At 46.9% G+C, this 21,511-nt stretch overlaps 1 protein-coding gene across 2 annotated transcripts in view; it reads right to left on the reverse strand.

Moving 5' to 3' along the window:
* LOC135394112 (cell adhesion molecule Dscam1-like) overlaps window positions 1-12,490 on the reverse strand; it is a 281,899-nt gene extending 269,409 nt beyond the window's left edge. For both annotated transcript variants that reach the window (XM_064624627.1, XM_064624626.1), the window contains exon 1: window positions 12,181-12,490. In XM_064624627.1, the coding sequence (XP_064480697.1) occupies window positions 12,181-12,262 (82 nt within the window). In that variant the 5' untranslated portion in view covers window positions 12,263-12,490. The remainder of the gene's footprint in view (window positions 1-12,180) is intronic.
* Window positions 12,491-21,511: the final 9,021 nt, after the last annotated feature.

Below are 21,511 nucleotides of genomic sequence, written 5' to 3' on the forward strand. Positions count from 1 at the left end.
CCCCTTAGAAATGTGTTTTTATGTTATTAGTTTGTGTTATGTGTATGTTACCTAACGTTTGTGTGTTGTTTGTTTGTAAGAAAGAAAAAAGGGAGGAACTGAACTCGTCTCTCGACTGCTTCTGCTACTCCTAACATAAGTTCTCACTCCCCCCCACCCCCCAAGAAAAATACTTCTCATGTGCTCTACTCGCAAGTTCGCTATTCACAATGCACATGTTCGTTATCCAGAATGGTGGACTTCTAGTGAACATGTGAATAGTGTTATCTAACGTGTTTGTGTTGCGTGTATGTTATGTGTTTGTGTCATCCATGTTTGTGGACTGCCCCGACTAATTATCCTGGTTTAAATATGTTTTTGCCCCATCTGACGATAAATGATTTGATTCGATTACCGCCTTCACTTGCCGCGCACACACCTGTCCTGGTTTGAGCTCCCTTTTTGTTTGTCTTTTGCCCCTCCGTGTTCGCTCAAGCTGAGGTCTCATGTTCAATGAATATACCTGTTCTCTCCCATTCCGTTAAGCTCGTTTTGCTCCATTCAAACCCATATCAATTGGCATGTTAAAGAGCTTTGCCTCCTGGAGCAAGTGTTTCGCCTTTGCTACCCCAACGAAACGTTCTACTCGTGACCTGATTGTGCCAATGAAACAATTACTGTATTTTCTTGGAGCAAACCTTTGACCCAACGCGCGCTGCAAATGAAATCCGTCGTTACTTGATGGGACGATTCGTACTACACTCTAAAACAGCTTCTAGTCCCCTAGATTGGAATTATTCCCCATTTTAGTCCGATGCTCTCGAAATTTTCTCCCCAGCAGTGCAAATGGTCTCCACGTGTATTTAGTACTGAGAGGGAGGCATACAGTCCATAAAATGACTAAAATTGTTTTTTTTTTTTTTTTTTTCTAAGCTCTACGGTGACAGCAGTCTTTTGGGATGCACATATAGAATACATTGTCTTGCGAACAGCAGCCTCCTACTGGGGTGATGTGAGACGAGATGCGCCGGGTAATTCGGTGCATACCGCTGACAGGGAGAAGCCAAGCGACTCGCTGGATTTCACTTTGAACAATGTTTGTCAGCGGGTTAGAACTTGGGCGCATTATTTTTAGACGGGCTTATATTTCATCGGGTGAGGGCCCCCAAATCCCTCGCAGAGCTACGAGAGCTCGGATTTTATGGCGTGACGTAGTGCACATGCAACGTGATTGTGATGATGATGGTTGTGTTTAGCGGCGCAAAAGCAATGGGATGGCTAGGGACTGCTGGTTCCGTGTCCAGGGACAGACGACGCCTTACGAAGGTGTGCGACGTTGAACTTTTCTATAAGGAGCTCTCGATGAATTTTGTGCACTGTATGCGTGTCCGTTTCGTGCGTGAGAGTTTCCTTCGTTAGAAACAAAAAGGTTCCTTAGTTCGAAATTAATGACTACTCTATCCGTATATTCGCCCGAGCGACGGAATATTCTAGAGGAAGAAAACACAAAAACCGTCTAACGGGGCAGAAGCTCCGTCGCGTGTTATGGTGAGCACTCACACGGTGCAGGAGTATCGGAAGTTGCGTACTGTGCGCGTAGCACACGACACACTCGTCCTGTCGTCTGCTACGGAATATCTTGTGGCTGAGCCGCAGGATATTCTTCATGGTTAGAGGAGCACGGGAAGACATGACGTCGAGCGCGCGCTCTGGCGCGGCAGCAGAATGCTACGACGTTTTTCGCATCTTCCGCTGGAGTATTCTGGGGAATGTCGCTCACGTGAATGAAACGTATTGGGAATCGAATAATCCGATACCACCGGAATTCGTTCCATCTTCACGGTACTAGTCAATGTCGCAAAGCGGATAACCAGCAGCGCAGCGAAAGTAGACTGAACCAAAAGCCCCATCTCGGCAGCGGCTGATTTTTCGAACAGCAGCTGCTCTTCTTTTTTTTTATTCCGTGTTAGCGCCGCGAAGCGACTGTGGCTATGAGCGGCGTACAGATGTGGACAGATGGAGAGAGGACAGCAGGAAGGAGTGGGGAACAGGGAGGTTAGTATGCATCCTGAGCCGACTTCGGGGTGAACTGTGCCGACATTCGTCCGGAAAGTCTTCGGAAAACCCAGAGAAAACCTCAGACAGCACAGCTGGTGGTAGGATTCGAATCCACTACCTCCGAGTCTTCTGCACGACCTTGGCTACCAGCAACGAGCGGGACGCCTTAAGGGCAACCTCCATGGAGCGAATTTTTGCAACGAAGTTCGCGCGGCACACTGCCACGCGCGTTCCGCCGCCAGTTGTTTGCCGGCACCAACTCCATTGAGCGAAAAACCAGCGGACGGCGTCGGGAAGTCATGCTGTGATGTCACTGTTGCCAGGGTATAAGGTGAAAGCTTAGTGAAATCAATTGCTCGAAAAAGTGCATTGAATGTCACAAATTTTGCAACTAAATCCAGCAACTGTCTGAAAAGATGCGCCCAGTAACGTACCGAAAAGCATATTCACGACTGCGAAAAGAAAACATGTTTCTTGGCAGAGAATGCCTCACGTTCTAACGATGCAGTTGGCGAAACAGCGAGCAGACGACAGCATCCAGTTGGAAGAAGAGGACGACGACGATGATTCACGAGAGCAGACGACCACGTGCAGGCGATCTGGCGTAGATTCGTAGCGGAAGAGCACTTTGATTGGTTCATCTGCAGTTGACGCTTCCGGAATCGCGGACGCTGGGCGAAAATATCTGGCATGGGCAGATCGGCGGCGGACGCTCACATTTTTGACGCCTCGCGCAGGGCGTCCGACGCTGAGCGAAGTTCGCAGCTTTTTCGCTGTACATTCGCTCCATGGAGGTTGCCCTTTAGCCCGCTCGGCCATGCCGCTGGTAGCTGTTCTTCAGCAGCCTCTGTGCTAAATATCGGCGTCTCCCGAATTCGGGGTTTTGCTTTAACCTTCACAGTATAGCTACTTCAGAGCATAGCATATACGTGCTTCATGGTGTGCTATGCACTTCATGGCACATTACATCCGCGGGACAATGTGCTCCTGGAAGCCTTACATTGAATGAACAATTTACTTTGCGGTACATTACACTTAGACCCTCACGTTTTCGGTTCGCTTGTTCTCGAAATCATTTTTTGTTTTATTTTTATTTTAAGAGCTCTTAACTGTGCAGGAACTGTTTTTAAATTCCGTGTTAGCGCGGCGAAGCAACTGTGGCTATGAGCGGTATACAGATGTGGACAGATGGAGATAGGACAGCAGGAAGGAGTGAGGGACAGGTTAATATGCGTCCCGGGCCGACTTCGGGGGCAACAGCGCCGACGTTCGTCTAGAAAGGAAATCCCAGCACAGCCGGTGCCGGGATTCGAGCCCACATTACCTCCCAATCTCTGCGTGGGAGTTTTAGGAACTGTACAATGAACAACTGAATGAACAACTGAATACAAAAAAGAGGCCTCATTTCAGATGACCACCAAATGTTGTGCGGCTATATGTGCCGAGTATGTCGCGTTCTCATGTACCCGTGTGAGTGGCTGAATGTGCACTTTGGCCAAGTTCGCTTTTGTAAAATCGGAGTGTAAAAACGGGTTTCATCGACTTGACTCTACAACACGAGGCTCCGATTACACTCACTGTACTGGTGTCTACTTCGGCGCGAAGTACCTTTATGGTATCAGGTACTTCCGTACTTGGTACTTTCATCGAAAAGTGGAAAAGCCGGCCATCGGGTGCAAGTGAATTAAACAGGAGCCTCATGCCGACAATCGCCAATATTTCAACACGGTGCTAAGTAAAACAGTCTCCCTATATTGATTGCTCCCTAGTCATATTGATGGCTCCCTATATAAGAGGCTTCTGTCTCAATAATATTAAAACCAGATTCCTACAACTTCACAAGAACTAAAAGACTGAAACAGAAGCCAACTCAACGAACTACATCCGGCCATTTCGAAACCTTCCAAACGTTTTGAAGCGTCACACGCCTAGAAAATGATTTATATTAAAAAAGAAAACGTCTCCGGAACATAAGTTGTTAACCTGTCTCCAAATCACATTCAACACACGTGCGGCTCGGTCACCGGCATTTTTGCTCTAGCTTTCCTCCTTGCATTCTTTACAACGTACGTATACAAACCACCCCTCGTAACCCAGCGTGTACGACGGCCGTCGCAAACAAAAGAAATCGACCACCACCGCGTTCCCTCCAAACATAGCCCACTATATCTTGCTGCTCAAAACGGCGAAACAGCGCGCTGATATAATTTTCATCAGCCACTCATGCAGCAGCCAGGAGTACTAGCATGAGATCTCGCGGCAGTAACCTCGCTATGTGTGCTGTGTATAGCTGGCTGGAGAAGAAAAGATTTCACGAGACCATACCAACAGACAGGGAACCATGCATAAGGTATGAGATACATCGTTCGTTGCTGTGACGGCCCCTGGACTGGACGTGCATTGGTCATTCGCATGGGGCAGATGGACGTTGTTCGCTCAAGAGGGAGAAGCTGCGGTGGACGTGAGGACGGTCAGGGTACACAAAAGGAGCTTGAGGGAGGGAGGAAGGGAGGGAGGGAGAGACGTGCATACGGGTAGCCGTCAATATGATGGGGGAAAGTGGAAGAAAACGGTCTGGAGGGATAACACCGTGCCAGGTTTCGTGATGGATTATGTGTGTGTGTGTGTAGGGGGACGGAGAATGCCGAGGTATCGGTGAAGATTATGGGTTTGACGGGTGTGTTTCTTCTAAGTGGGACGGGTATACGGAGGGATTTAATGAGCTTCGGGAGAAAAGTGTGGTAGAAGCGTGTGTTTGTCGTTTAGCTAGATGACAACTGTTAGGGTTTGAGTCGCGCGGATGAAGGGTAAGTGCAGTTAAGTGAGCACTGTGATTATGCGTGACAATGCTTTGAAGTTTTAAAAGGAGCAATGGAATGAATGACACTTAGCATTGCTAGACATTCGGTAAACAGCGTATGGTGAGCAAAGGATTCAAAAATATCTTGTGTTGGCGTCTTGCCGCTGCACGATTTAATTTACAAAAACGCATTCACAAAACAGGGCAGGGTTCGAATCCACGCACCGGCTGTGCTGCCTGAGGATTTCCCAGGATTTTTCGCCAGACTTTCCAGGCGAATATAGGCGCGGCTACCCCTGAAGTAGGCCTAGAACGCATACTGACGCCGTTTGTCCCTTTCCATCCAGTCCATATCTGTACGTCACTCATAGCCACAGTTGCTTCGCGGCGCTAAAAAGGAATAAAAAAACTGCCACGAGCGGTGCGGCATGACCTTGGAGACCTGGCTCGATCTCATGGCATGACGTAATCATTGTGACGTAGCCAGCACCCGCAAGGTTTTGCATTCCCCTGAAAATCCGCTTGCTATATATACGGGCGCGGCGTGGAGTTTCTTGCGGTGTAATCTGTGTGTCACGAAGCGAGGGTTTCGAGAGGGTGCGGTCTAATTTGTGGACAAATATGGTAACGCGGTGGCGGGAGTGGCGCGCGATCGCATGAACTCTGTGTGCACGCGAGCTGAGATCACAACGGGCATATGGTTTAGCAACCCTCACTGAAGATGACGTATCCGGGAAACTTTTGCCACCCCAGCAAATTGATGTTTCTCTGGGTAGTGCTCAAGCCTTCGACGTTGTGAGGATTGCACATAAACGAGGACTCTTTGATTTTCGAGGATGAAAGAAACAACCAAGTAATATATCCTAACAGAAGGATTGCAGTGTGGGAAACCAGACGAGTCCAGGACGAAGACGGATGACAACAATGAACCAATTCTTCTCTTAAAGTGTCCTACCAACATGCCCAAGTCCTTACTCTCTTAAGTAATCTATGCAGTTAAATTTGCTGAGCAACAAACTGATACAATTTTATTGAAAAAATAGTTTGAAATGCACAATCATACAGGAATATGATAGGAGAGAGAAGCCGTACGTTGCGATTATAAAAATGAGTGTCGGTTATTCCTGGCATCCGTGGCAGATTATTGTGTTTGAACCCGACATACTTATGTCAATTTTTTTTTCAACCTTGTTTTAGCTTATCAGTATAGTATTACATGTTCGAGTCCAGTACAAGCCCTCCCAAGATAGGAGGCGCGCATCTCAAAGGTGTGTCAGCAAATGTGACGGCACAGGGTTCCTTATATTCCCCAGGACTCGTCCGACAAGCATAAAATTCTCGCAGGAGAAGCGAGCCGGCAGAATGGATCACCTGTCATAAAACTGCGGGCGCGCGAGGCCAATATCAAATTGCAGTCTGTTGCCGTCAGCGAAATGGCAAAACGTGTTTGCATAATGTACATGCTCCTACCATTATTAATGGAAGTCTTGTAGTGGAATACTATACTAAACCGAGAGGAGGAAAAATCTGCAATTTTTACTCTTTGACTACTGCCACACGTCTTCTTTGCTACAGTTTTCCGTTCCTTCTCTTTAGACAGGGAACCTTGCCTCCTCTATAAAGCGGGAAGAAGGGAGGTCACGGGTTCACATCCTTCTCGACCACAAGGCTCCGTTGAATGTGATGTTTCTTTTTGTTTTTTTCAGTAGCCCCTTTGGCCCAAAGCTTTTTTTATTTATTTATTGTTGTCCTACCCATTCAACCTTGGATGTGATCCTGCACTCTTAAAACTGAACTTCACTGCATAACACGCTCCAAACCATCCATCATCCCGAGTAACATCGTTCTGTCACCCGATTTGCTGAAAACGGGGTGCGTACGCCATTTTTGTGGCATTGTGCGACCACAAAAATGACGTACGCCTCCCGTTTTCATCAAATCAAGGGTGAGAACGTTGGACATGAAAGAACTGATGTTCTGAGGCTGGAACAACGTAGAAGGGACAAATACATACAAAGCCTCAATTTGCCTAAGAAATTAACGATGAAAAATGAAAGTCACTGAAAAGGTTAGCCAGCTGTAGGACTCGAACCCACATCTTCTGGATTGCCGGTCCAGGGCTCTACCATTTGTCGTTCGGGATGATGGTTGGCTAGGAGCGTGTTATGCGGCGAAGTTCATTTACAAGAGTGTGGTATAAGATTAGACTAAAGGTGACTACGAGCACGTAAATATATGGCAATAAGCCAACGATGGACTAGAGGCATACATATAATATATGTCTTTTATTGAGTTAAGTGTTTTAAGAATGTGTATGTTATAACATTTTGTGCGAAGAATTTCTTATCCCTGAATTGAAGGTGTATGCAGTTACCTTGACGTCAACCCAAACGGAACGACATTCATCCTTTTCGTCGTTCCTGATTTATGATCGATAGAGAAAAAAAAACACACACTGTACGCTTCCGCTCGCCCTCTCCTTCTCAAGAAGCCCGACAATGCGGAGAGGCCTCGGATAGGTCTCCTCGAATGATCTTCTGCGTTCATTGGACAAAATAGTTTGCGGAGACCAATGAGGGCGCGCTCCGAATTGTCGATCTTCTTAAGAAGGATAGAGAGAGAGAGGGAGAAAGACTAAATTGCAAGGTTCTTTGGCTCATAAATTAGGAACGACGAAATGATTGACTCTCGTTCCTTTCGGGGCAAGGTAACTGTATCCTTCATTCCACGAGGAGATTTTTTTTTTTTTTTTTTTGCACTGGGTGTTGTCCCTTTAAGGCTGTTTTTCCGCTTGTAATTTGCCAACCTGTCGGCTTTTATAGCCGCTATATAGATCGCTATAGATAGTTTGTATTGTTGGCTCTTGTTTGATTCTCTACTTGAGTGCATTGCTCAGAATGCTTGACCTATAGCCGCGGGCAGACACTAGAGCAAAATAAAGTCAATCAACTAATCAATCATAAGAAACATTTCAAAGCTGTTAAAAAGTACTTAGAGATATATGAGACGACTTGATACTTGAGACTTGAAGTACGTGAGATCTCCGGCCATCTGTCATGATGGCCGGAGATCTCACTCATAACAATCGAGGTCGGTATTCAATTTAGCTCTCTTAATAGAAAATAATTTGTTAGAACTCAGTTTATTTAAAAAATGTCTCATAAGTAAAACACATATCAGTTGGAGCTTCCTCCCCTAAAAATAATCTCAGTCAGAACGATATCTTATGTGAGAGCAATTTCATTTTTAACTCGTTAGTGGACCATTTCCTAAATGTAGTTGTCCTTGACATACATCAATGTTATTTTTAGGATGTTCGGTTGAGGGTCCTTTTGGTAAAACTATTTCAGTTTAATGATGTTCTGTCTGAAAGACATCTAGCTTCAAACCCGCGGCAGTTGAAGCTGATCAAAAATTGGAACTGATCTGAATTTGAACAATTTAACATGAAACTCACTTCAGTTAAAGCCGTACTAGTTCACCTTTATCTTAATTGGAACTGTCCAAGCTGAAACTCACTTTAGACTGTAAACCACCGTTGTCGTATTCGAAGCAAATTATATCATGAGGAGGCTCGTAATGCAGGAGCAGTCACAAGGAAGCTATTCCTCGCTGGACGCTCTATATGGCAGCACAGACGAGTTGGTCGCAAAGCCGATCTTTAAACGCGCGTGGAATATCACACTTTGTGAAACTGTTAAGAGAGAAATGGGTCCCTTTTCCGATCGCGGTTTGATGGGCGCACTAAACGGCCTGCGATAGACGCTGGGCTCTAAGGCTGCAACGTTTGTGTCATGATGGCAGGATATAGGATGTGCCATCAACCGATGGGGAAGGGATAACGAGCCAAGACGGGAAATGACCAGGAGTAAAAAAGAAAAAAAAACACGGTACGCCTTGAAAGTTTTGATTGACTTCGAGTAAAAGTTGAGACGTGAGACGGGTATGTAGCTTTAGGAAGCTTCCAGTATAGAGTCGTTGATGGGATAAGGGAGAGTACTGGTATCTTCCGAAAGCAATATCGTGTATTGTGATATGTGACATTGCGTTATTATGGGTGAACAGCCTGCTAAGTCTACGGTGTCGTCGACCCAAGACGAGAATCTACTCCTAGCAGACATAGAGAGGAGGGAAAAAAGGAGAAGGAAGGGGTCGCCTTAACCGCTGTTCGAATGTTGAAACGGTGCTCCGTGTTCTCGATCAATGTATTGTAGCCAAAAAGGTTCTGTTGTCTTGTCTGTCGCGCGTTTCCTTTTTTCCTTTCGTTATCATGAGGGCGGGCGAGCTGAAGATAACTTTCTCAAGCTGGTTGCTGCCGCGGCCTGGTACGTCTTGTGGCGTAATAGATGTACAGCTGCGGCTCAAAGTAGACGCCTGCGAAGTCAGTACCTGCTCCTCATGTCTCTACATAAGCAACTGGTCGATCATTTGGATACAGTCGACACAACTGGTGCTTCGGAGAGACACCGTTTCTACGGCGTTGGTCTACACGATACATTTCCGTAATCAAGGACCGGGTCTTTCTCTCTCGTGTCGTTGGTTATCGCGAGGGCTGTCTGTTGTTCTGTACCTTGAACTAAGTGTTCTCGAAGTACTCTTAGTATGGTTGAGATAGTATTAGTACTGCTTGTATAGCATTGCATCGCATCATAATGTAACACCGTGAACGATGGACTTTGGTGCATCCCAATCGTTGTTAAATACATTGTGATCACAAAAGAGGGTGATTGCAACATGGCAAAGGGGAAACGGAACACAGGGTAGGGAGTGTTAAGGTAGTGTACCCAAACTCTTTGGGTCCCCCAGTGAAATTGGGGATCGTCACTGTGCATGCCCAGAAGCCAATCCGTATTTTGGAACTTGGGAGACGCACACTTTTTTTTTCGAAATTTGCCTTGGTACACAAATCCGCTCCAAGGTGAACTTGCGTAGCCCGTGCGCGGGGAGAGATGTCGCGAGAGGGAAAAAGAAGTAAGAGAAACACACACCGTTTACGTAGTTAGGGTTGTGCGAATATTCAAAGTATCCGATATTCGGATCGAAATGGAAGTCATGTATTTTATATTCGATTTGAATAGTATTCTCTTGGCTACCACGAACATATTCGAGTCATGGCTCACCTACTGTGACGGCACGCTTATGTGGCGGTTCCGGTTTCTACGGGCTAAATTTGGCGGATTTTCGGTTCCAACGTGTTCCAGACGGGGACGAATCCAATTCAATCCGATAAAATCCTATTAAATCCTTAAAATCCTAAATTTAAGAAACACGTATTTTTCAAGTTAAAGTGTAGGCTAACCCACTGTACTTACGGGTAATATGTTCACGCTTCTGGTAGGCACCAACCTGCCCAATTCCTTTCAGTTATCTCCATGTAAATCCAGTCCTAATTATATTTTTCAAATTAAATCAATTTTGATGCTGTAGCTACCACTTGATAGCGCTACAAGCGCAAAGAATGCGCATGCGATTTGGGTTGCGATGTGGAGTAGTCCTACCCTCAGCAACCGCTCCTCATTTCCGTCTTGGTTTGCGCCCGCACCGTTTGGGTACGCTAAAATTACCCCCTCCCCCCCTTATTCTATAATTCCCTAATGAAGAGATATAAGGAAAAGAACGCCGAGCTGCCACAAGCGTGACAAACGGTGCTTCAAAATGTGGATAGGAGCTTCGTGCTGGTATTCGGCTGTGCTGCCCGGGGTTTACCCTGGCCATTCCGGCAGACTTTCCCGACGGATATCAACACAGTTCGCCCTAAAGTCGGCCCAGGACGTACACAAACAGTCCTGTCTCTACTAGTTTGTGCTGCCCTCTCTCCAACTGTCCACGTCTGTACACCGATCGTAGCAACTAGCAACAGGTGCTCCGCAGTACTACTAATGCAGTAATAAAAAAAGAAAAACGCAAATACAAAGGGGGGGGGGGGGGGTTCGTGGCCGCAAAACTATTTTGACGCCAATTCGATATCCTCTTAACGTAATGCAGTATTGAATGTATTCCTCCCCCATCAGATTTGAATCTCATCCACGGCTGGATGAAAGGTGACTACCAGTACCGTTAAAATAGACTAAAAGAAAACAATGCGGGACTAAAGGCCCTCTTTGCTTCATCCTAAGAAACGCAAAACACACGCTATAAAAGACAGCAGCCACGCCGTTGCAAGCCACTAAGAAATGCCATGAGGGCGCTGCGAGGGACGCATGGTGTTCTAGAGGGTGTGAGAGGCCTTAATGATATCAGCTTGAGCATATATACGCCCACACAGAAATTGTGTGACCGACGGCGTCAATTGTTTCAAACTGCTCTCAGCCTCAACGTAGACAGGAAGCACTACATTAATACATCCGATTTGAGCACGGACAAGAATACTGTTTAAGGTCAAAATGAAAGGCAGCAAACAGGGAGGAAACTGTAGATACCACGTTTTTTTTTTTTGTAATCTCAGTGCGCTACTACAGGCTATATATATATTTACATAGATAACTATGTTCACCAGCACCGCAGATACAAAATGACACCCCCCTTCTGCTGGGCTCGAAAAGCGCTGAGTCACTTTTTGTGCGCATGTCTGTCGGAGTGCATTGACGGCTGTCCGCCGCGCTTATCAGTGCCAGATTAAGGTACTACCCTGTGAAAAGTTCCATGTTCCCATACATCCTCTTTCCAATATCCATATCGGTGGCTTATTAGGTGGTGAAGAGACTTCGTCGTATCGAGCATGTTGTGCCTGAGTAAGGTATCAAAGCATGTGAGTTACACCCAGGAAAGTGAAAGCGCGCTACAGAGCAGTTACGGCGAATGATTAGCACTCTCTACGCAAACTCTTGCCCTTGAATCCCAAGGCAGCGTACAGTAGCTTTTAATAGGTGATCGAATGTGGAGCGGTTGGTAACTTCGGTGGCAGCGTCTTCGTTCCGCTTCCAAGCAGGGGAGAATTTAGGGGGGAGGGCGGGGGGGGGGGGGGCGACCGCCCCCCCCCGTACGATCGTGTTCCCTATGTAAAAACCCTATCTCCTGGACGATGCTGCGCCACAAAGCACGAAATTTCCTTAAGACCGCCCCTTCCATGACAGACCCTTAAATCCGCCCCTGCTTCCAAGTACCAATTTTACCAAGCACCACGTTTAGTCCTCAATAGATACTCTTCAACAGGCCAAAAGGTGCACAACTACGCATTCAACGTCATGTACTTGGCTATTGGAAAAGGAGAATCTGAGTAGAATCGGTGGAAACCTCTTTAAACGGGTGACTTCAGCGTCCCTCAGCGACCCTATTTTCCCAGTGCACTTCCTTCTAGCTATGACACAGCCTACCTAGGCCTACAGGCGTTCTGTGAAGCTTACCTTCGTGTCGTAGCATCAACCCAGCGCAGAGCCACACCACGACCACAGACTTCAATCCCTCCATGCTTGCGCCCCAAGTCATGTACACTTCACTTGTACCACACCACAACACCACATATCCGTCGTATCACATTCTTCACCAAAAAGCACGTCACCGAAAAGCATGCGATACTTTCAAATACACGGTAGCAACCACAACACGGCCAACAGGCGGGAAGATAAAAACCGGGGAGCGCTATCCAAACACTGCACGCGGTCTGCGCTCGCGTCCCTCTGACAGCAAAGCGTGAGCCTCGCAACCATTGAAGCAGACGCGTGGTCTTCCCTAGGCTAGGGAACGCGCGCCTGCGGCCAGCGAATCATGCGGTGGCGCTAGCATCGCAAGTTGTGCTCGCGCGTGCGTCGCGGACGCGGAGACAGGATAGAGGATGGTATGGGGCGCCTGCGTATTCTCAGGCTTCATTTATTTTTGATCGCGCGCGTAATCTGGGATCGTGATCGCATCTAAAAGTTGTTTCTTTTATTTTATTTATTTTTTTTTGGGGGGGGGGAGGATAAGATGAGGAGATAGCAGAGTTACGAATTCATCGCTTAGTGTGTCTCTCTCTGGGAAGCTGATGAATAAAGAATTTTTATCTCGGTCGTTAGGGGGTCAAATGCGACTCGGGAGATCGCATATCGGGGGATGGTCTCGCACAGTAGAGAGGTGCGGTATCTATGTGCCTCACACATTGCGAATGCATAACCTCTCAAAGATGTGGAGACAAGTGGAGACAAGCGCTGCCTTCGGAGCCTCACGCAGACAAGTATTCTGTCTTCTGTTTGTGCTCAATTCAGTTCCACCCCCTTTGGTGGTATATCCAAGGCCACTTTAGACACTTGAAAGCGGTACACAGTATATCATTTTACACCTTTATTCGTTCAAAACAGGCGTATTCTTATAAAAACACCATTTTCTATCCCGCAAACTGTAGCAAATGGTGTAAAAAGAGCATTACTAAAGGTGCAATATCGACATACTCCACGTTTTATCGCATGTCGATCATTAAGGGTGTAAAGTGAGGTGTTGAAACAGGTGTTTACGTCCTATACACCTTTTTACACCCCATTTGAACTGGGAATATGGTGCTGAAAATGGTGTTTTAATTCGTAAAAGAAAAATTATACTGGTTTCACAGCTCCACTCAGCAGTTGATCACATTAAAAACGATAACTTGAGTTAAAAACACGGTACTTGACAGGGAAGGATGTCAGGAATTTAGATGGTATCCTTGACTCGTTGCAGGCATTCGTTTTAATTGCAAAGACGCCGTCACCGTTACAGACGTTTTCCGCGTTATTACACTTAACGAACGTGCAACCAACAAATTGTATTTCAGTATATGATCCATCCGTACGCCAATATACGCTATCGAGGGTGCACATTTATCTTCAAGCTTCGGCACTCACGCCTACAGTACCTACACGAAGCGTGCCTGTAACGCATTGCGCTCCGAGTTAGGTTGTACGATGGAACCACGGCTGGAAGTCTGACGTGTTCAGGGTGGTGCTTGCCATAGACGCAAGAACGTCGAACTCTATGTCTTGGTATGCTGGCGCAGGAGCTTGTATTACACTAGCCATTTGAGAGGGAATATTTGCCACAAAACAACGCCACCCTGAAAGGTGTTTTCAATAGCATACTTCCCTTTTAACGGTGTTTTTTGTTTTTGAACGCTCATTATAAGAGTGTTTTATGAGAAATACACCTAATGAAAGTGTGTTTTAGACAAAACCCTTGATTCGGGTGTAAAGGCAACACCAAAAGGGTGTGCGCCATGGGACAAGGCATTTACACCAAAAAAAGTGCGAAAAAAGTTTACTGTGTAGGTTCTAATCCTACCGTCCGCTAGAGCTTCCCTTGGTTGTCCGGCAAACCTTGCGGACGTATATCGGCACAGATCTGATATAAAGTCGGTCCAGGCACTAACACCACTATGTCCCCCTGCTTTCTGCTGTCCTCTCTCCATCTGTCCAGAACTGTATGCCACTCATAACACACAGTTGCTTCGCGGCACTCACAGCAAATGAAAAAAAGAAAAAGAAGAAGAAACGCTGCATCCCTCTTGAGTTGCCTCTTTGTTGGAAAAGAACGCGGCACATGTGAAGGAGCGAAAGAAAAAAAGAAGGCACCGTCTCTATTTGGTAATGTTGCCATGGCAACACCACCATGACGAGGCGAGAAAGCACAAAGGGATTTTCTTCAAAACACCCTGCCCTCTGAACGAAAATGAAACAACAATGCGAAAAGATAATAATCGTATCTCCCCCTCAAAATACTTCTTGTGCTGCATTATTTTGCCCACGCTTCCGACCTGCCACTGCTACAATATCACCGGCATGCCTACAAACCGCAGCATAAAATCTACCGAATTTTACGACAGTGATAACCCGAAATTTCTCTACAAACGCGCTTACAACCAGCTCGCAAATCTTCCTATACCTTATACTCTACTGAACTTTCCCTCCCTCACTAGCACTAAAATCGGAAGAAAAAGAAAGAGAGAGAAGAGAACCGCATCAACAACAAGACCTCTTTGCAGCCTCCCGTTCGGCCCGAACTAAACCAGCAGAATCGCAACCTTTACACCGAAAGTGATTTTCCCTTTTCGAAAACTTAGTTTCTAATAACGAAGTTGGCCTTCTTTGCAATACATAAATTTCGTTTGCCGCTGATATTGAATCGAGGACTTCTTTTTACCAGCCAATCTTCGACGACATTGCCTGTTTTTCAAGTCACACGCAAAACAAAAGACTTACGACTTTCGAAGACTTAGAATATGCAGATCGCTTCCAGCGCTCTCTTATGTACTTTCTCTTTTCCTTTTTTCTTTCTTTTTTTTTTTTACGGCTCCGAATGCGACCATCTCAAATTGATATGCGGTTCATTCCCCGACTGATCTATGCGTACATGCATATAAATTCTGGACCAGGCCGCCTGAACCAACCTCAGGCTTTACTTTGGATGACACCGCCTCCTCTTGCATAACAATGAAGCCCTCGATTTTATTTCTTTTTTATTTCATTCCAGGAGTGGGAGGACGTTCCGCACATTCGATTCATGGGAATGCCAGGCGTTGTCTGTGATATCTTCGATTTGCTTGTTTTCCTATGAGCGATTTAGAAGATAATTTATATCGAATGCAGTAGGAGACTTCGAGGAGTTGGGCCGGGTACGACAGGACAGATTTGGAAGCTGAAATCCGAACACGTTTTTGATAGTGAATCGAAGTAGATTGCCAGAAAAGGAGGATTGTAGAAAGGGTGCAAGGATAGGATGTTTGTTGGGGTGTAAAAGGGGGTATAGAGCGTTGGTGGTGGTAAGCTTTCAAAAGAGAACTGATTGTTGCGTAGGTAATAAAGTTTGCGTCGTATCTACGAACGGGGACGTGATGCTGATGCGAACTGCGCAGGACAAGACACAGAAAACGTACATGCAAATGAAAACACACGAAGGCGTGTTCGGGAGCGTGAAACTGAGCTTTTTTATGAGCTATTGGTGGGTTGCGACGCTGCACGAAGAATACCTGGGGCGCCTTTTTGTTCCTTGATTCGTGTCTCAATTCGGAGTGACAATTTAGGTGTCATCTCGGTGTCAGGGAGGAATGGAAATTTTATCGCGACATTTGGCACCAGCGAACATGAAGGGTCACCGAGCCAGCCACCACACGTCTATCTGAAAGCATTGTACGGAGTCACCGAGTTGCTGGCGTCCTCGAAGGAGTTCCAGCCTGCAACCTGGACATCACCTTTCGGTCTCACTACTAACTGAACCATCAAGACCGTGTTCCCTCAGGTACACTAAGAACAACGTGTTACGAAATAGAGGAAGAGAAACGCTATAAGCAGAGGGTACAAATTTTGTCACCAATCAAAGGCATATTGCCGTGACCCTTACCGTTGTTGCATTGGCATATGGAGGCACAGGACCATGCACTGTAAGTGTCTCAAAATCAGCTAGACATTCGCCCTCTCACTACACAAATTACTTTGTCCAAATGAAGCCCACCAATGATCCCCATTAAAAGGACTGCCAACATTTCCGGACACTGTGGAGCTTCGGTTTTTACTGTAAGGCTATGTGTGTAGCAAATAGTCACTATATAGGGATGGGGTAGAGTACCACCTGCGGCAATGAGACACCCCAATCGTCATAACCAAAATAAAGTTTTGAGCTTCAATTTTCTACGCTGCGATCGTTTCTACATTTGATCAGGGGTACCTTGTTGTAATGTGCGTACAAGGGTCGTTGCAGTTTGGCCGTGACTTTTACTTCTTTAAATACAATGGAAAGTTCTGAGAGCACCAAACTATGTCAGTTTTTGAAAGTATTCACCGTGCGCGTCTAGACACCACCGTCATCGCTGTGGAAACCCTTTGATGTCTTTGGCGTAGGAAGAAGTGGACCGCTGTCGTAGCCACAGCAGGACATCTTTCTGGAGGGCTTCATCTGTGGAACGTCTTGCCTTCAAGGTGCTCTTTAAGGTGCCCCAAAAAATGGTAATCGCTTGAGGCTAAATTTGGGTTGTAAGAGGCACGGAGCAAAACCTACCAGCGCATTTCGGCCACGGTTGCTACCGTCAAATTCGCCATGTGAGGCCAAGTATCGTCATGAAGAAGAATGACCCTTCATCCTTCATCTGGCAACATCCCAGGTCTTTTCTTGCGAATTGCGGCTTGCACGGCACCCTTTATAAACGTGGATCGTCGTGATCCCTTGCTCCAAGAAGTTCACATGGATGGCACTCCGCATGTTCCACGAGACAGTTCCCATGGACTTCCCAGAAGACGGCTGCGTCTGGCTTTCCTCTGGCGGCGGGAAAGCCTTATGTCGCCATTCAGTGCTGCTTCTGTTTGTCTCTGGGGTGAAATGACGCATCCAGGTTTCATTATATGTGGTGACTGACTGCAAGAATTCGTCCCTCTCCGATAGAAGCCGGTTCAGCAGCTGCTCAGAGACTGGCATGCGCGCTCCCTTTTGGTCGCATGTGAGGTGTCGGGGAACCGATCTTGTACAGACTTTGCGCAACAGTAAATACTCATGAATGATTAGTGAGTTTTAGTGCATACGTGCATAGTACGTACGCTGTCGCTTTCGCGTACGTAAGGGATAGTGTGGTGGTTCAGCGTACTGCGCGAAGCTCTCTTTATGTTCTGCTAGTGCGCAGAGCCACCAACGCTATCCCTTACGTACGCAATGGCGATAGCGTACGAGTCACTAAAACTCACTATTGACTCCACGCAGCCGACACTAATATTACGCTGGGGTGCAATGCCCCGAAATGTTACTCGACGGTTCTGGAGGACGGCTTGCACAACGCCTGCGATGTTCATTGGCGTGGCTGCAGTCGGACGAACGTGTTCATGTGGTTCATTCGTCACCACATCCGTGCGTTAGAGCTTGCCCAGAAACAAGGAATAAACATTACCCTACAATGGATTCCTGCATAAGTTGACCTCCCAGGCAATGAACACGCTGATAAACCTGCCAGGGCAGCTCACTCTCTACCCTCGAAGCCCTTTCCTATCCCGCAAGAATGCCGCTGGCAAACCGCCAGATCCCTTATACAGTCATCCAGTTCAGCCACCAGACGTGCAATATTCCAAGCCCGCTCCCCACTGTTGTCGCGCACCTGCAGCAGAGCCACTGGCACTGTCCTTCACCGGATCCGCACAGGATCCGCCTTCACACACAGCTGGCTTCATGGGTTCGGACTTACACCAACACCCCTATGTCGACTGTGCTCTTCGAATTCGGAAACCATAAGTCACATCCTGCTCGAATGTCCTACCTACAACGAAGCACGCAGACAGCTGCTCAACCCTGACCCCAGCATCTCTACATCTGACATAATCTTTGGTGGCAACTCGCCTGGCGAGCGACGACGCCGGACTGCTACTCGTGTCACCTTCCTGAAGGAAACGCGGCTTATATCGCGCCTATAGTGTAGTGTAGGTTTCTTTTTTCTTGTTTTTTTTTTTCTGCGTATTAGTCGTGACGCTGCCCGCTTCCAGCGTGGCCAACCGCGGCGAGCAGTTTTCATCTTCACCACCACCACCACCACCGCCACCACCACCACCACCACCGCCGCCGCCACCACCACCACATCCCGTCCTTCCCAAAACTGTCTGCACCACTGATACATTATTCCCCTTGACAACGATTGTTTCCCATACTCTGCCTGTGATCTTTGCTAAATCTCAGCTGGTTAGATGCTCTCCTTCACAAGGAACTTCATTATGCATCGCTGTTCCACAGCTACAGACACACTGCTCGCCGTCATGGTAGCTCCCGCTTACCCAAAAAAGGATTGCACTTCGTCCTCCGAAACGTTTCTTCAATTACATTTACTCACTGATTTTTCTCGAGCAAAGGTTTCGGTCAACCTTGACCGACCCTTGTAGATTAATGCGCCTTAGAAGAATAAACAAAAATAAGTGAAAATTAAACCAACGTGTAGAATCACTCCGGCTCCCCCTTTACCTCTCCACCTTAGTGGTGGTCATGGTATGAACAGCTTGCCGTACCTGGCCTCATAATTATGGACATCATCACGACTACAGCTGGAAGATGAGAAGACATGATGAGAAAAGTTGAGAAGAGTAGGATGAGAAGAGATTAGCATCGATCCATGGTTGGCGGGTACTCCAACTCCAAGTCTAAGCTAGTTCAAGCTATGAGAGGTCCAAAGACTTAGCGCATCATGTAGATAACCAGCGTAGCCCCGTTTCAGGAAGGGAACGTGCCTGATTCTGAGCACTTTACTCTACACATGACGGTCAAAGAGGGCAGTTTCACCGTTCCTCGCCCGCCTGCAAGTGCTCCGAAAATAGTACGCAAACACACACGTCTTCAACCAACGCAATATACATGTCTGCGCCTAACAGCGAGACATCCAATATGAGTTAGGCCTCCCTCTCCATCTGCACATGTAGCCACGTATTCCATATCTGCGACGTAGAACCATTCCACGTCATAGACTGAGAAAATGCACTAAGGACCATTCCATATACTACGCTTCTCTCTATATAGATCACTTTTATATGTAAAGGGCACTTCTCTGCGCCTACAGTAGTTTTATAGGCTCGGTGCACTGTACGCAGGAGAAAGTGCCGTTTATGCAGAGCAGTTACGTCCATACAGCTATGACATATATCGCCCTTGATGCATGGGGCACTTCTAAGAGAGTTTGGTGAACAGTTATATATTATGCAGCTAAAACGACCAGCAATGCAATTTAAGACTGAGCCAATCCTAGTGTTTGTGAATGATGTGTTAATGGAGCAGTGAAAGCCTTGTTCATGAACTCTTCACGAAGAACACTCTTCATGAAAAACACGCTCGCCGCGTTGTCCCTATAAAACATGCCTGTGTTATTCATTACGGAGCAGCCTGGGATACAGCAGCAGTAATGCGGGACAATGCGCGATGTTAATCTTGTTTATTCAAAAGTGAAAGTGTTGGCGAAAAAAAAAACACACATTGATGACGGGAGAGATTGAATTCGTCACACGACAAGTTCGGCTACTCCCATAGGCAGGATGATTGCGCAAACTGGATGTTGATGTTGACGAAAAAATAATAGGGAGAGATGAACAAACAGGATGATTGCACAATGGGTAATGCCTTGTGTGTATTTTCATCATGAAGGAGTGGGCCCAACTACTATATGCTCGGACGAACTTATTGACATATTGTGAACTCCACAACTAATAAACAACCAAGCAACATGGAGGAAGGGACCGGTGTTGCATTGCTCAGAAAGATGGGACAAGTTGCAATGTTTATCTCAACTAAGTGAATGTCACCTGAGCCTATACGAGAAGAAATATTATACCCCACCCCTGTCGCACGGTAAACCGAATGACATTCCCAGAGAATGACAATCGCACAGAATGTCATTCGTTTGTCTTACATCGAGCTACACGAAGAAACAGAATGTTATTCGCAAATGATGTTAGTGTCGATTATTAAGACACCCGGGCAAACATATGAAGCATTATGTAGGTACATTAGTTATATAGTTTTATTTCTTTTGCTCGAAACTAGCGAAACATTAGATTATTTCACAGAATCGTTGCCTTTTCAAAGACACCTAATTGGCTAATTCCCATAAGCAAAGAAAACTAAGAAGCCTATCTGCACCACGCTTGGCAACGTGGCGACTGGGAACCAGGGTAGTTCTCCGAAAAACAGTGTTTAGCCTTCCTTCCTTCGCTTCAAAAGTCATCAAATTCGTGATAAAATATTGAAGTACAACTTTTCATTCGTCTTTCATTTCGTCGAACGGTTTGTCGTTGTTGTTTTTGTTACCTCTCTACTGCGAGGGTACGCTGTCGGTGCGAGAGGGAAAAGCGAATGTGTTCCCCGAACTCATTCGCTGGGCGAATATCATTCGCATGTATTGCCATTTGATTTCACCGTGTGACACGAAACGAATGTCATTCAGTGCGAACATCATTCGCTGGGAATGACATTCAATTTGCCGTGTGACAGAGTTATTACAGTTCTTTCGCACCACTCGCGAGCAAACTGAACCGGCCCCAAGCGCAAACGTTCCCGGTGAAGTATAAAGCGTACCGTTGGGGACACGGTTGTCTAAAATCTCCAGCCCGTGGCGGAGCGATCCCCTACCGGCGATGTCGCGCACGAAGGAACTATACCAATACCTTCCCCGAGGGGAGGCCGCGCTGAACTGCTCTCCCTAGCAGACGACACTGAGAATGCCATGGTACTCTTTCCCGACAGGTGGCGCTGCGTGGCCTTACCTCGGAGACTGTAATGGTATAGTTCCTTCGTGCGCGACGTCACCGATAGGGGACTGCTCGGCCACGGGCTGGAGATTTTAGACAACCGTAGGTAGAGGTTTAGGTAGAGGAACCGTACACTGGACATCTCAAACTCTAACACGTTGAAGACCTCAGCCGCGCGTCTGAGGAGGGCCGGCATGAAAAGCATGCCGCTGGGTATCTAGTTCCTCACAAATAGGACAGCGATTTGAGAGAGGTGTCTTTACAAACGATCGGCTACAATACCGCACGACACCATGGGCCAGGCGACATATACAACATGACTGACGTGGCTACAGACAGTGCGCCGTAAGGCGTTTCCACGCCGGTGTGACTCGAGTCACTAAATAGGAAGCAGAGTAGCGACACTGAGCCAGCCCGCCATTTTGAGTCAGGCGAGGCTGCGTCGCCTAGCAATGTGATTCCAATCGCCCCCTTCTCCGGTGGAGAACACCACGCAGTCGAGCGAGCTCGCTGCTCGGGAAACCGGTTGTGGATGAAG

Source organism: Ornithodoros turicata, chromosome 5 (assembly GCF_037126465.1).
Source record: "Ornithodoros turicata isolate Travis chromosome 5, ASM3712646v1, whole genome shotgun sequence".
Lineage (NCBI taxonomy): Eukaryota > Metazoa > Arthropoda > Arachnida > Ixodida > Argasidae > Ornithodoros > Ornithodoros turicata.